The 14,045-nt window shown below is 57.4% G+C and overlaps 2 protein-coding genes across 2 annotated transcripts; both read right to left on the bottom strand.

Moving 5' to 3' along the window:
• Nucleotides 1-3,282: 3,282 nt before the first annotated feature.
• LMXM_20_1040 (conserved hypothetical protein) lies at nt 3,283-5,961 on the bottom strand (the record flags this gene model as incomplete). The annotated part of the gene is made up of 1 exon (XM_003875117.1): nt 3,283-5,961. One exon carries the CDS (start codon nt 5,959-5,961, stop codon nt 3,283-3,285), a length of 2,679 nt encoding a protein of 892 aa, XP_003875166.1.
• Nucleotides 5,962-9,839: 3,878 nt separating this feature from the next.
• Nucleotides 9,840-10,496, bottom strand: LMXM_20_1030 (conserved hypothetical protein; the record flags this gene model as incomplete). The annotated part of the gene is made up of 1 exon (XM_003875116.1): nt 9,840-10,496. The coding sequence occupies one exon, from the start codon at nt 10,494-10,496 to the stop codon at nt 9,840-9,842; it is 657 nt and encodes a 218-aa protein (XP_003875165.1).
• Between the last annotated feature and the right edge of the window lie 3,549 nt (nt 10,497-14,045).

Genomic DNA, 14,045 nt, shown 5'->3' with positions numbered 1-14,045 from the left:
CAAGGCAACAAGCGGAACATGCAAACATAGTGACGGGAAAGCCAGAGGGGTGCGAAAATCAAAAAGGCCAAGAAGCTAACAGGAGATGTGTGTGTGTGTGCGCCACGGGCTGATGAGCACAGAGGGGGGAGGGGAGGGGAGGGAGCAGTGGCTAATACAAAAGCAAAATACGCCATGAAAGAAATGTGGGAGTGGGGTGCAGAGAGGGTTCGGGGGTGGATGGTAGAGATGCCGGAGGGTGAATGGAGGAGGAGATGCTGCTAGTCCGGGAGCGCGTCTGTTACCTTATTTTCTTCTGGGAAAAATTCCAGGGAAGGAAAATGCGGAGAAAGGGAAGAGCAGGAGCGGTTTCCTCCCCCCTCCCCCTCCCCTCGAGCGCGTGGCGTGCTGCCATGTCGTCTGTTCGGCTTTCCATATGAGAGACGGCAGGGGAGTGGAGGGGGTCGGGTGGGACAGCGGGGGAAAGAGAGAGGAAGGTAAACATAGTATGAGGCCAGGGATGCAAAGAGGAGGACCATGACAAGACACAAGCACCCACCAACGTCCACACATACATGACTAGTGCCACTCGCACATTGATAGGGAAAGAGCGTAGGAAGAGGAGTAGGGGGTAGGAGAGAAGACGCACACACACACACACACGCACAGATGGGGAGTTTAACAGCAATAGGGGGGGGGACCAAAGATAAAAACCAAAGCGAGCAAGAAACATTCGCGACAGGACAAGAGAGTGGGGACACGGATGGCAAAATGGAAAGAGCTGTCTACGTAGATGTGAAAGAAGGACGAGGGAAAAGCGAGAAGGGGAGGGGGACGATGGTCTGGAGAGGGGCACAGCACATACGTACACTCACAAAGCGAGCGGAAGACATCAGCGAAAACAGGAAGAGGGAAAGTGTAAAACTGGCGAGATACAGGAAAAGGAGGAGAGCGTCCGCTCCCTAAGAGGGGGGGGGGAGGGGAGGTCCTCGAACCCACCCGTGTGCGTGTGTGCGCTGCTGCACTTTCTTTTACGCATCTCAGGCCCTCTCTTGAAGGGCGAGAAGGGTGTGGCGCCATTGTTCCGAGCTGTTTTGTTCCGCTCTCGTTTTCCTGTTCGTCTAATACCACTCCCTGTGCCTCTGTGCAGGTGGCGTAGTCGTCTCCTGTAGTCGCCTCTTCGGGGCATCAGCGTGGCTGGCGCGCGCGGGTAAACACATCCACGGACGAGGCTCATGAGGGTTGCAAACAGCGATAATGACGTAGAGATGACAGCAAGCGGTGGTCGGACTGCGTGCGCATGCAGCCAAAAAAAAACGCCAACATACATACACACATACACACACACATATATATATACATATATGCGCAAAACAAAGAAAAGAGCGTTGTGTGTTGTGACGATGAAGATGGTCTTGCGGTCAGAGATTCACATCAAGAAATAAAAGACCCACCCACCCACCCACCCACCCACACACACACACACACATCTATATCTATATAAATATATATATATAAACGAAAACCAACCAACCAACCAAGCGGACACACTCGGGTTTGTAAGAACCACAACACTGAGAAAGGAATCCCTCCCCTCCGAAAAAAAAAGAGAGAATGCGCACACCCGCATACCCCTTTCCAGCAAAGCTGCAGGGAAACCCAAACATGGGCACTCAGCATCCATGGGGAGGGAAAAGGGTTGGGGGCGGGACGACGCAGAGAGAGAGAGAGGGCGAGACAAAAAAAAAGCAAATTCCTATTACAGCCTCAAGGGACAGGCACGCGTTTCTCTGTATGCGTGTGTGGGTGTTGGCCTCTGTGCGCCTGCGTGTACGTGTAGGCTAGTGCTGCACCGCCTCGCAGGCTACCACATGACAAAAACACACACATAAGAGGACGACAGGCAAGGCAGAAACATACTTCGACTAAACAACAACGAGAGCGCGCACACCCGCGCGGAGGTACACACACGCATACCCACAAAAAGGTAAAGCAAGAGGAGGAGGTGGTGGTGCTGCGATGGCACACGCCCACGCACAAGTGCGCCGCAAGAGAAAATAGAAGCAATGGCAAAATAAAAATAAAAGGGACGCAAAGGGAAAAGAGCGCAACGTAGGGAGGATGAGCGGCACACATGAGGAGGAGGAGGTGGTGGTGGGGCAGGGAGAGGGAGAGGGAGTGTACAGGTCGAGCGTGAAAGCGCGTTTCGTTTGGGATGCGGTCGGTTGGGAAAAGAGAAAAGAATAGCGCCAGAGACACTTGCTTACATACAGAGCGAGATGCACGATAGACGAGAAGAAAAAGTTGTGACGAGAATACACATGATACGAGAGGCGCTGCCGCGGACTCACGAAGAAGAAGCAAGGGAGTGAGGGAGGGGGAGGGGGAGGGGAGGGGGAGGGAGGGGGAGGGAGAAACCACCACCACCACCACCACCCAGCTAGCCAAAAAGAGGAGACGCTCCGCACGTGATGCATCACCACAACGGTTTGCGAGACCAAAGTTGGAAACACCCATGGACCACGTCGCAGTGTGCCATGGAATCTCTCCCTTGTCCTGCTCCTCTCTCTCCCGGCCCTCCTTAGTCGCTTTCTTTCCCTCCCTCTGCACACGCACATCCACACACACACACACACACACACAGGACAGGCAACAAAAAAAAACCTGCACACGGGCCGATTACATTAAGAACATCACCGGAGGGAGGCGGCGTATATGGGGTATAGGGAGGCAGTCGCGCAAGAGGCGCGCATAGACAGGGGTGCGGAGAAGGGATGAAGGGAGTTTCCTTCTCGTAGTCCTTGTGCGTGTGTGTTAGAGAGAGAGAGCGGCAAGACATAGCAGAGAGAGCGATCGAGCCACACCACAGCAGAGCCGGCATGGCCGCATTTTCGTTGTTGCCTCTCGGGAAAGTTGTGTCGAATCGCCAATTCTCACCATCCTCTGTCGTCGGACCTCCTGGATGGAGAGGGCTCCTCGGTTGACTCAAGCGCAAGAGCCGGCGTGTGTCCCCAGCAAGGGAGGCGGGCTCACATTTCAACATACACCCACACGACCACTGACGCGAGCACCAGGGAAGACACCATTATCTAGGCAGGCCATCCATGGGGGAATACTGGCGGCACACCAATACACACACATAATATGCTGAGCACGTGAGTGCACCTGCGGTGAAGACAGGCCACAAACGCACGCCATACACGTGCCTCTTCACCCCTGCAGCATCGCAAGAAAGGATCGAGAAAAAAGCGAAGACACCTCTACCGCATCGTCGCTTGTCCTCCACGCTGATCCCTTCTCGCGCTACGACGCCGGCTGCTCCATGCGCACCTTGTTTCGGTTTATAGCATCAATGTCGGCCTCCACCTCAGCACCGCCACCGCCGCCGTGCTGAGGTGACGTTTGGTATTGTTGCTGGTGACCATACGCGTTGTTCGCCTGCCCGTAGCGGTTGCGCCGGGTTGCCGGGTCACCTCCGTTGCGGATGAACTCTGCCTCTTCACGCTTCTCCATGGACTCGATGTCGGGCGATTCGACCATGCGGGCGTCGTTCAGCGCGTCCTTGAACCACGCGTCCCCGACGTGCGGCATGCGATTCCCATAGAAGCTGCGGGGTGTGCGCTGGCGGCGCATGCGTGGCCGCATGTCCGCCTCGAGAGGCAAACGAGGCGGGTAGTTCATCGTCAGAGGCCTGTTGCGGTGGCGCAGCTGCACGATAACGTTGTGCACGTCGTAGTTCAAATCGCACGGCTCGCCTGCCACCTCTTGACGACCCTGCCCATTCACAGAGGCGTACATCTGCCGCGCATCAGCGGGGCGTGCGCGCGTCTTCGCCATCTCGCGTGCTCTCTGGGTCGGCGTCAGGTTCTGGCCTCGAATGGTGATGCTTAACACCAATACGTCTGCCCATGCTTCCAACGCTGCGCGGCGCTCCTCCGAGTACGGCAAGTCCATCCCAGAATCGCCTGCTTGGTCGTGTGCTGCCACACGGCTCGAGGCGTAGGTGGGGGAGGTCTGCTCAACTGCGCCCGGGTAGTGGACGTGGGAGTGCTGGTTGGTGTCAATGGCGTTCATGATTCGCCGATGCGACAAGGTCGGCGTGTGTAGGGCAGACGGCGACTTGTCACCCTTCGCGGCTGCCACTGCATGGCCAGACGTCAATGCCGTCTTTGACAGTGCCGGAGACGCCGACGCAGCCGCGCTCTGGGCCGCGTTGTTGGAGCGGCTAGAGGTAGCGGTGGACGCCGGAGGATTCGTGAGCGGCACGTGAGGGATCGGGCACGTGCTCTGCGCTGCTACTCCGCTGTTGTTCGATGCTGGCTTCTGCGGCCGCGTGAACACCTTCCGCAGCGGCGTGATGGCGGACTCTGTCGGGGACGTGACGCCGTTGCCAGAGGCGGTCGCCACGGCTTCTGCCGAGAGAGGGTGGACGATCTGCGCAGCGGCCTGCAGAGGGGACGTGGTACCGCTACGGCTATTGCTGTCCACCGCTGTCGAAGGTTTGAGTCCGCCTGCGAAGAGGCGCGGACTGACTTTGGGCATCGGCACAACGTTGAAGTTCGTTGAGCCGACGCCGGGGGTGCTGGCCATCTCGTAGTCCCCAGCCCACACGTATGCCTTGGGGGTCACCGGCACTGGTGAAGTGTTCACCTTCGTGTGCGTGTTGGCATCATCGTTGCCGTTGTGGCCCAGTGCCGAATCTCTGCCGTCGGCAGATGGGCTCTTGGCGCTGATGCTGCTTTTACTCGACTTCTCCTTCATGCGCTCCCGTGGGAACTGTGAGGCGACCTGGTGGGTGATGGTGCGCGACTTTAGGCCGCTGATAGCGTCCTCAAAAGCCTGCGGATCACCCCTGGGCGAGGTTGCCGTGTTGCACAAGGCAGAGGCGCGGTGGTCGAGCCGGCGTGCCTCTTCCTTTACCCACCCGTTCGTCTTGGAGACGGTCACAACTTTTCTGCTGCTGCCCGTTGTGTTGTGCGTCGCCACCCTGCCGCAGTGACCGTTCATGTAGCCGTTGTCATCCGTTCCCACAGACTCACCACGTTTCACAGTGCCGTCTGTGGCTGACCGATGCCGCGTACCGACCTCTTGGAGACTGGCGCCAACGCTGTTACCAATCTTAGCACTGCCTGCTGCACTGGTGCCGTTGGCGTCAGTGCTGTTGTGACGACCCTTCACTGTCAACGGCGAGAGTGGCGGTGCATGGTATGGTGGCTTATGCTTGCCTGCCATGGCAGACGGGGTGTATTGGTTGCTTGAGGCGGCGCCGCAGCTGTCGCTAGGGGCCTGGAGAGCCTCAAGGTTTTCAGCGCTGGTCACCGACTTGGCGCCGGTCCCTGCAGCTCGGGTGGTGCCGTTGCTGCTGGTCGTTGAGGTGGCCACATTTGAGGGATCCAGGGCTGACGCAGCCGCCCGCGCGCGAGTAGGGAAGGCCTCGCTTGCCTTCTTGCGCACCTGCTGCTGGTTGCCGATCGCGGGAAGATGCACTACGTCGTCTGTGTGCATCGGTTTTCGCGTGCCCTGGCGGGTGGAGAAGGCGCTAGCGTCGTGTGTGTCCGCCTCGGCCGACGTGTACACCCCGTTCGCACGGCGCGCCGCGGTCGGGGCGGCAGCCTCGTCAGAGCTGCTGCCGACCACTGCTCCGTGGAAGCCTGGCGTTGTGGCTGCCGAGGACGGCATGGCAGACTGGTTATCGCCGTTGCCGGCAGGGCTCACACTCACGCGGGTTGGCTTGCGAGGCGCTCCGCGACCAAGCGGAGTAGGGATGCCGCCATTGCGGTTATCGCCTTGAATGCTCATGTAGTTCCCGTACACGCCAATGTCATTGTCGGCCACGGTGGGGCTGCCGGTCGGGTTGGGCGACACGCTGCCTGTCGTGTGCAGAATCGCCTCCACGTTCATCACCCCATCGTACTCGCCGTACTCGTAGTCGCCACGGCCCGCATCGCCGCTGTTGGACTTGGACACCGGCATCCCCAGCATGGTGACTCACGTGTCTGATGCACGCTCCCTATGCGGAAGACGGCGTGAGGGAGCGAAGAGGGAGGGGGAGAAGAGGCCTTTGGAGAGCAGCCCGAGCGACTCACACGTGCACACGAGCAGGAAAGAAAAGAGAAGCGGAGACGCGTGTGCGTCCGTGTGTGGGGTGGGGGATGGGGGTGGGGTGAGTTGCAGAGGCGAGCAAGAGCCCTTGACGAAAAGGGAGCAGGACGGAGCACAGAGAGACTGACCGGCCGAAAGACACACACACACACACACACGCATACACGCACCGGAGACGGAGAGAGCTCGCGCACGCGTTCGAGAGAGAGAGACGCGCTGGAGATGTTTCTACACGTCTACCTCTCTCTCTCTGTGCCTCTGTCGGTCTGCGGGTGCGTCGATGCAAGGCGAAGGGGAGAGGGGAGGGGAGAGGGGGACACGGCTGGTGTCACATGGAAAGAACAGGAAATAAGCGGCCCGTTGCTTTGGGAGCTTGACTGCGTTCTAAGGTTTCCTTTGTCGTCGAAATGCCCGTTTCTCTTCTCCGCCTCTATCGCTGTCCACCTGTATGTATCACCGATGGCGGATACAACGCTTCGAATTTCCCTCAGCACACACACACAGTTTGAGAGGAGAAATGGGTGGCGTAGGTGGCAAAAAACGTTGGGGTATGCGGGTGTGGGTAACGAGCTGTTAGAACGAAGAAAAACACGCACACACGCGCACACACGGACAAAAGCGGGACACGTTAATGTGGCAGTGGCAGCAACGGAAAAAAAACTATGATGACGATGATGTGAAGGCGACTGTACCTGTTCTGTGCGTGAGAGAGAGAGGTGTGTGTGTGTGTGTGGGTGTGGGTGTGGGTGTGGGTGGGGGGGGGGACGGGAGGGTGGTGTAGAGAGGGGCTATAGCGGTGAAGATTATGTGTGCTTAACTAATACACACAGCAGACAGGAGAGTAAACGGACACGAAAAAAAGGATGTGGATACGAAAACGTACAGACATGCACACACGTACGTGCTAAGACACGCACAGAAGGTCGCACGTGAAGCGGGGATTAGGCGGGTGAGTATAGGCGTGTATAGTACGCGTATGTGTGTCGTCGTCGGAGGTGGGTGGGACGGTGCGGTGGTGAAGAGCGGAATGTGAGAGGAGGCTAGCTGAGGAGCAAGTGAAGAGCTAAAAGAGGAAACGAAAAACAAAGTGTAGCGTGGAGATCCAATCACCGCATGTAGCTATGCGTGTGTGTGTGCGTATGCCGATGTGGAGGGAAAAGGGGGTGGGAGGGAGATGGGAGATGAAGAGGCACAGCTATGATGTTCAGAGAGAGAGACAGAAGAGGTGGTGACCCGTGTTTACGCAGACCCTCAGTCATGCGTAACTTGTACCGCGTAGTGCCAACTCATCAGAGCAGTAGGGCGGCGAAGGAAGAGTGAGGGGGAGGCGCTGTCAAGTACTCCTCCCCCTTTCCCTGGCGCCATGACCACTCACGTTCCCCTCCGTTGCTGCGCCACATGTTCGTCCTTGTAAAGTGGCGAGTTTCACGTTAGTCGTCTGAGCGTTACGTTTCTTTTCTTTCCTTCTCACGTGTGCTTGCCGTCCAATACGAGAATGCGCGGATACACAGCCGGAGAACGGGCACAGACGACATCGAGGGAGACGAGGGGTGAATGCGCACATGCGCACACGGATGCAACAGAGAAAGTAAAGAGTTCCACAGGAAGAGCGTGAGGCCAGCGGTGATGAAAAAAAAAAGCATGCGAACAGGAAACAAAAGCAAGGGAGTGCACATCCAAGATATGGGGCAGGCCACAGTGATGCAAGCGGCTTCTTTCACTTTCTTTTTCGTTTTTTTTTTTTGGAAGGAAGCTGAAACAGAGGCGGACAAAGAAAAGCGAAACAACAACAGACCCACACCCGCCCACCCGCCCACCCACACACACACACCATTGCACACCCTAAACGCACGCTCCAGTACACTTATCAGTGCTTTAGGGTGTATGGCGGGAACACGGAGGCCTCTGTGCAGGCGTGCTGGCGCTGCAAGGTACAAGAGGTATGCCACTTTCAACGTGCCCATTCTCCGCTATATAAAAGTCGCCGAACTCCACTCGAACCGCCTCCCAGCCTGCGACAGGCACCGTGGCGTGGTGCGAAGCAGCCGTGGACACGCGTTAGAGCAATGCGCCGACTTCGTTGACTCAGCACGGCCTCCGCCTCAAACTCTACCTACCCACCTCGCGCTTCGACAGTCGCCTCACAGCCGCTCCCCGCATCATGCCGGCCGCCATCTGATATGCGTCCCCCCAAGGTGTGCCTCAGGGCTGCCCACACCTCTATAGGCAGTGCAAGGAGTGGGGGTGAGATACACGCTCGCTCCACGCTGACGCTCTGCTTATCATATGGGTGGTGCTGACGTGTTTGCTGTCGCAGTCCGCTCCGACCTCCTCCACAGAGTGGGTCTCTGGCTCGTGATGCGGGGCAGAGCTGCCCCCCCCCCTCTCTGTCGTCAGGGCGCAAGACGGCGTGAAAAAAAATAAAAAAATAAAACAAGCAAACCCAAAGCAAGGCCGCATGGAGACTTCAGGGAGAAGGGCTACCGGGGAAGAAGTGTTTATATAGACATATATATGTGCGTGTGTGTGGTAAGCGGGAGGGAGAGGGGGAGGACGAGAGGGAAGGGAGGAGTCGGGAGCCAGCGCAAAAGCCGAGTGCGAAGCACAGGTCGAGTAAACAACAGTCGAAAATGAAACAGACAACACAGACACGCACACATGCAGACCACACGAATAAAGAGATCAGAGCAGACGGTGACGGGCTCACAGGGAACTCCCCTCCCCTCCCCCAAAACAATAACAAGTAGAGGACGAAGATACCCGTGTGCACATACGCCGAAACGAAGAGATACACCCAAGAGCACCGATGCACAGATCAATGAAGATGGGGAGGGAGGAGGGGGGGGGGAAGACGTAGGACGCGGCCATAACGCAGAGAAGGAATAGTAGAGAACATGGACCCCAATCAACGAAACAAGCAGCAGCACATACATACACACATATATATATATACAAATTCGTCTTGTAGCAAGAAGAAAGGTAGCGGGTGTAAAACAATCAGAGAAGGCATGGCCAGTGCACCCAAGAGAGGGGATGCGCTACGGCTTGACTGCACGGGTGCCAACAGAGCGTGGATGAAAAGAAAGCCTTGAAAAGCCATCAAAGCCCGTGCGCTTGTACAACAAGGCAGATGACTTGCTACAATGAAGAACACAAAGAGGAAGAGGAGGGGGGAGGGAGGGAGGGAGGGAGAGAGGGAGGAGAACACACACCCCTGGTGTACATCAATGAACCCCGTGTGTGTGTGTGCCGCGCCAGCAGCACGTAGAAGACAAACAGAGATGGAGAGGAAAAGGATGAGTAAAATGGTGAGAATCAATACGGGCGAAGGCCGGCAGAGAGCACAAACGGCATGAGCCAGTGACAGAACAACACGCGAAGTAGATTACAGGAGGGCGGGTACGGGGGGGGGGGGCGGTGGTGGTGGTGGTTCGCGAGAGCAAAGGGCTCTCACAACGAAAAAAAAGGCAGGAAACGAACACCAAAGAAGATGCAGGGATAACCCTCCCCACCTGCGGCTGTGAAGGGGGAGGGAGGGAGGGAATGAAGATGGGGAGCGAAGAGAGGCAGATCGAGGTCCACGCACGCACGCACACACACACAAAAGTTGGGGGTGGGGGAGGGCTACAATACATGGGTACTCTACTCGCCTACGTGACTTCCCTCAGACTCACTTCATTCCCAGAGGATCTGCTTGGCTGCTGTTGTCTTCCATGACCGCCGTCCAGTTTCTCCTCTTCCGCACACATCAACATTACTTATCGTTGGAACAGGTTGCGAAGCGCCTCAAGAAGCAAGCTTGTCTTGCCCATGTTGCTACGAGTCTTGCGTCCTTTATTCTTGTTAGGGTTGTTCTTGGTCTTTGGTCGACGCTTGTATGGGCCCCCGTGGTCGAGTTCGTGCAACGCTGCTTTTGGCGAGTCTACCCAGGTCGAGTAGGTCAGCCCCTTCATCCACGAGTTGTCGTTGCCTACGGTTGTCTTGATTTCCTTCCCCAAGTTGGCGCCGCACCTTTGTTGCTGGAGTTGCACCTTGCGTTTCTTCATGGCGCTCTTCGTCGGACCGGTGAAAGCGTGGTGCTCGGGCTTCGCCACTGCAACCTGTGACTGCCGTTTATCTATCTTCTTGATCTTCTTGCCGTTCGCCAAACGTGTCGGCTCTACTGAGGTTGGCTGTGGGCCACGCGCCACGGGCATGACACGCTGACCCTGTAGGACTTGCGAGGACGGCAGACGCGTGTTCCCGGGCCCTGAGCTGCCACATACGGCGCTCTGCTTTACTGGACCGTTCGCCCTAAGAGAGTTGTTGAGGCTCGCCGGAAGCGGTGGTCCACCGTTCATGCAGAACGGTGGGGCCGGCCTAGAGCTGGGACAGCTGTTGAACACTCCAGGCGGCGGCAAGGGCGGCCTCATCATCGGCGGGCCGCCGTTGCTGCTGCCGTTAACCCCCCCAACTATGTGCGGGGGTGCCCTGTACAAATCGTTGACGCCCGTTAGAGGTGTCCTTTGCTCACTGATCATGGGTCGTCCACCGCTGCAGGGGTGCAGGTTCGTACACAGCGATGATGGCATCCCACGCCACTCGCCGTTGGTGGGTGGCCGCAATCTAGGCAGCGGATGGGCATTGGACTGTGACAAGTTTTTTGGGGAGTAGCTCATGTGCTGCTGTGAATCTCGATTTCCATCAACGCCGGCCACAGGGGCATCGCTGCCTCCGACTCCGCCGGCTCGACGAGCGGCGACGCGCGGTTCCAGGAGGACTGCCTCAGAGGTGTTCATTGGTACGCACTAACAGGGAAGAGAAATGGAAGACACACTAGGAAAAGGCGGGCGATGACGTCAATGTGTGCGTGTGGGGGGGGACAAGAAGCACAAGATAGGCGGAAACCAGCAGGAGCGAGTCCACAGACACACCCTCCCAGTTCACGCCTACACAGAGAAGCAATGACGAGGCGTGGCAGTTGGGGGAGTGATGGGCGGCGTCGCCCCAGTGACTCTGGCCACGACGGACACCTGCAGCCCCACGAAGCAACAGCCCTTTCTCTCCCTACCCACCCACACAAGCAGGACGACAATGGCACGAGAGAGAGCGGAAAGACGGGACTGATAGGATTGAGCCGAGGTGAGGACGGGGGAGGGGAGACACACGAAATAACCCGAAAAACAAACGAAAGCGAAAAGGTAGAACAAGGAAGAGGCAGCGGGAGGACACTCAGCGTACAGCACCGAGGGAGACTGGAGAGCGGACTGTGCACTGCGCCGACGACCTGCCAAGCCACTACAAGATCAAATATCACACGATATACAGAGCCGAATGAAAGGGGGAAAGAGGAGGGCGGTGATGGTGGTAGAGGCAGGGCAGCGAGTGGAGGCGCCAACGAGCGCAAACACAAACGACCGACGAGGAGGAAAACCGCACCTCCACCAGCACCAGATAGCACTTGATGTCACACACACACACACACACACACACACACACACGGCGGCAGGGTAGCACCGCTCCTTTTTTTTCGTTGGAGTCTGACTCCCCGCTCGTTTCGTAGGTGCTGCTTTCTGTAAGTGGTGGCGCCAACGTCAGCCGTACAAGCGAAGGAGTGGGACCATGCTCAGGAAAAGTTCTGCCAGCCTCTCCACACTTGCCCTGCGCTCTCAGATTGCCTTTTAGCCTCAATCGGTGACGTACCCCCTTTGATGCGCAAGGCGAAAATGTGTTCTCGAGGGGAAAAAGAGAATGCTTCAGCCTTTGGACTCTAGCGGAGACGGAGACGGCGAGAAAGGAAAGGCGAAGCGTTTCGTCACGAGCCGAGTATAGCAAAAAGGGGGCAGAGGGCACCAACAGAGGCTAAGCTACCGAGAGAGAGAGACTGTGAGCCAGTGATAGGGAGGCAATGGTGGAGGCCCCAAGCAAGAGATGAGGAGTGATCAGCAAACACACACACACACACCAGCAATCCCACGTCACTGAAAATGCAACGGCTGCAAAAAAACAAACGAATCGAAAAAGAGGATCAATCAGCGCGCCGCCGGGTCTGTGCGTAAATCTATCCTTCTGCGACCCGTATGCGTACAGCGGTGCGCGCGTGCGTGCGTGCGGGTGTGTGTGTGAGGCGGACGCAAACAGAGAAGAAGATGGGGGGGGGTGCGAAAGCGAAATGGACCGAGAATCCGCAACGTGCGCGTGTGCGAGTTGGAGCTAATTTTTTTTTCCTGTTTGTGTGTTATGATGATGCGCGCGCACAGACACACAAACATCGGAGAGAGCGAGACGACGACGAAGATATAAAAAAACACAAGGAAAGTGATGTAGAAGTGACGTGGCGAGAGCTGAGTGTCATCCACCATCCAACTCGCGCACATGGAGGGTCCCTCGTCTTCCTCTTTCTGGGGCCTTGTCGCACGAGGACAAATCACCACCACTACCAGAATAATCAGATGATGGCATTTGCCTTTCGTCACCCGAGAAGACACCTGCCCTTTTCTCAACAGGCACTTCTTTGCCTTTTCTTGTGTTGTTTCCTCCAGCGCGCGCCCACGCGTTCAGCACAGCGCCAGAAAAAAACAGGCAGGCAAGCAGCCAGGCAAAGCGAGCGGCAAGAGAATACGAGCAGGCCCAGTGCAGGAAGAAAAGCTTGACGGCGACACCACAGCAAACAGAACAAGAAAACAAATTACAGTACCAGCAATACCAGTGCACACATACGTACACCCACCCACCCACCCACACACCCACACACATGCATGCCCTACGTATGAAACTGTAGTTGCGCCGACCCAAGCCTATCCATACGGAAAACGTAGAGGTGGGGAGAAAGAGGCAGTGTGTTACAGAGACATCACCCCTCCCTCCTCCTCCTCCGTCTACACCACTCGTCTGCCAGTACCGCCAGCGCACACAAACACCCCTACCGGCCCCCTGCATCAGTGAGCACGTATTGAGCTGCATGAGGAGTGAAAAGGCAGACAAGCAAGAGAGAGGGGGAGAGAGAATCACGCGTGCACGAGATGCGTTGAGACGGAGTTGAGCCGCACTGTTGAGAGCGACAAGAAAATAAAAGCTAAACCTGGTTAGGTATTGAAGTGATGGTGAGGGAGGGAGAGGGGAGAAGGGTGGTGGGGGGCATGGTAGTGGCCTCTCGCCTCCCCCCTTACCCCCGGCATGGCCTCCTATCCCTCCCCCACTGAGCCAGGCTCGCAGTTCCGTCGCCACGCACGACGCACAAGCGATGCGGACGGAAGAGCCTGGCCATGTGGGGCTTGGCCGCTGCCCACAAGTAAACCATCGACGGATTGGGGACTCGGGGCCGGTCACCGCCGACGGCGCGTTGGTTGCTTGCGCCGCGGTCTGTTGTGCATCCGTCCGCTCGGCCTTCGATGTCGCTATCAGAATGAGCCGGCACGCGCTGTGTCTGCCCTACCGCGACGCCTTGCGTGCATGCCGCGGGTCGAACACGGAGCAGGGGAGGCGGAAGAGCGCCCGCGGATTTTCCTCAGTGGGTGTGTCGGCCCGCGATGGAGCACCTCAGAGACGGCAGCATACATGGCTTCCCAGATCCGCCGAAACTCGTCCCATTGCCGCATCCGCTTCGTCTCCCGGCAGCGGGCGCGGGGGGCTGTCCATGAATCGGCTGAGATTCGCTGCGAGGCACATGCTGTGGGCTGGGCCCTCGAGGCGATGGATGTGTTCCTCTGATACCCGCACACCCTCCCGCAGTACTACGATGATTGAACCATCCGCGATCAGCCCCATCGTAACTCAACGGAAGTGGGGCCCTCTCGGCATCGTCAAGACCACAGCCGCATACAGGTCACTCCTGTCTAACACAGTTCCAATGTCGTGAGAGAGGGATCGAAGTGGAGTAAGGTGGGGAGGGGGGTCAATGGAGTGTGGTCATGATGGACTTGTGCGTATCCAAATCTTTCCGCAGGGGCCAGTGCACACTCACCTGCCGCCTTAGGAAGCAGAGG

The sequence above is a fragment of the Leishmania mexicana genome, chromosome 20 (genome assembly GCF_000234665.1).
Source record: "Leishmania mexicana MHOM/GT/2001/U1103 complete genome, chromosome 20".
NCBI classification, from domain to species: domain Eukaryota; phylum Euglenozoa; class Kinetoplastea; order Trypanosomatida; family Trypanosomatidae; genus Leishmania; species Leishmania mexicana.
The sequence above is the reverse complement of the archived record's forward strand: the minus strand, read 5'-3'. Positions and strand labels throughout refer to the sequence as shown.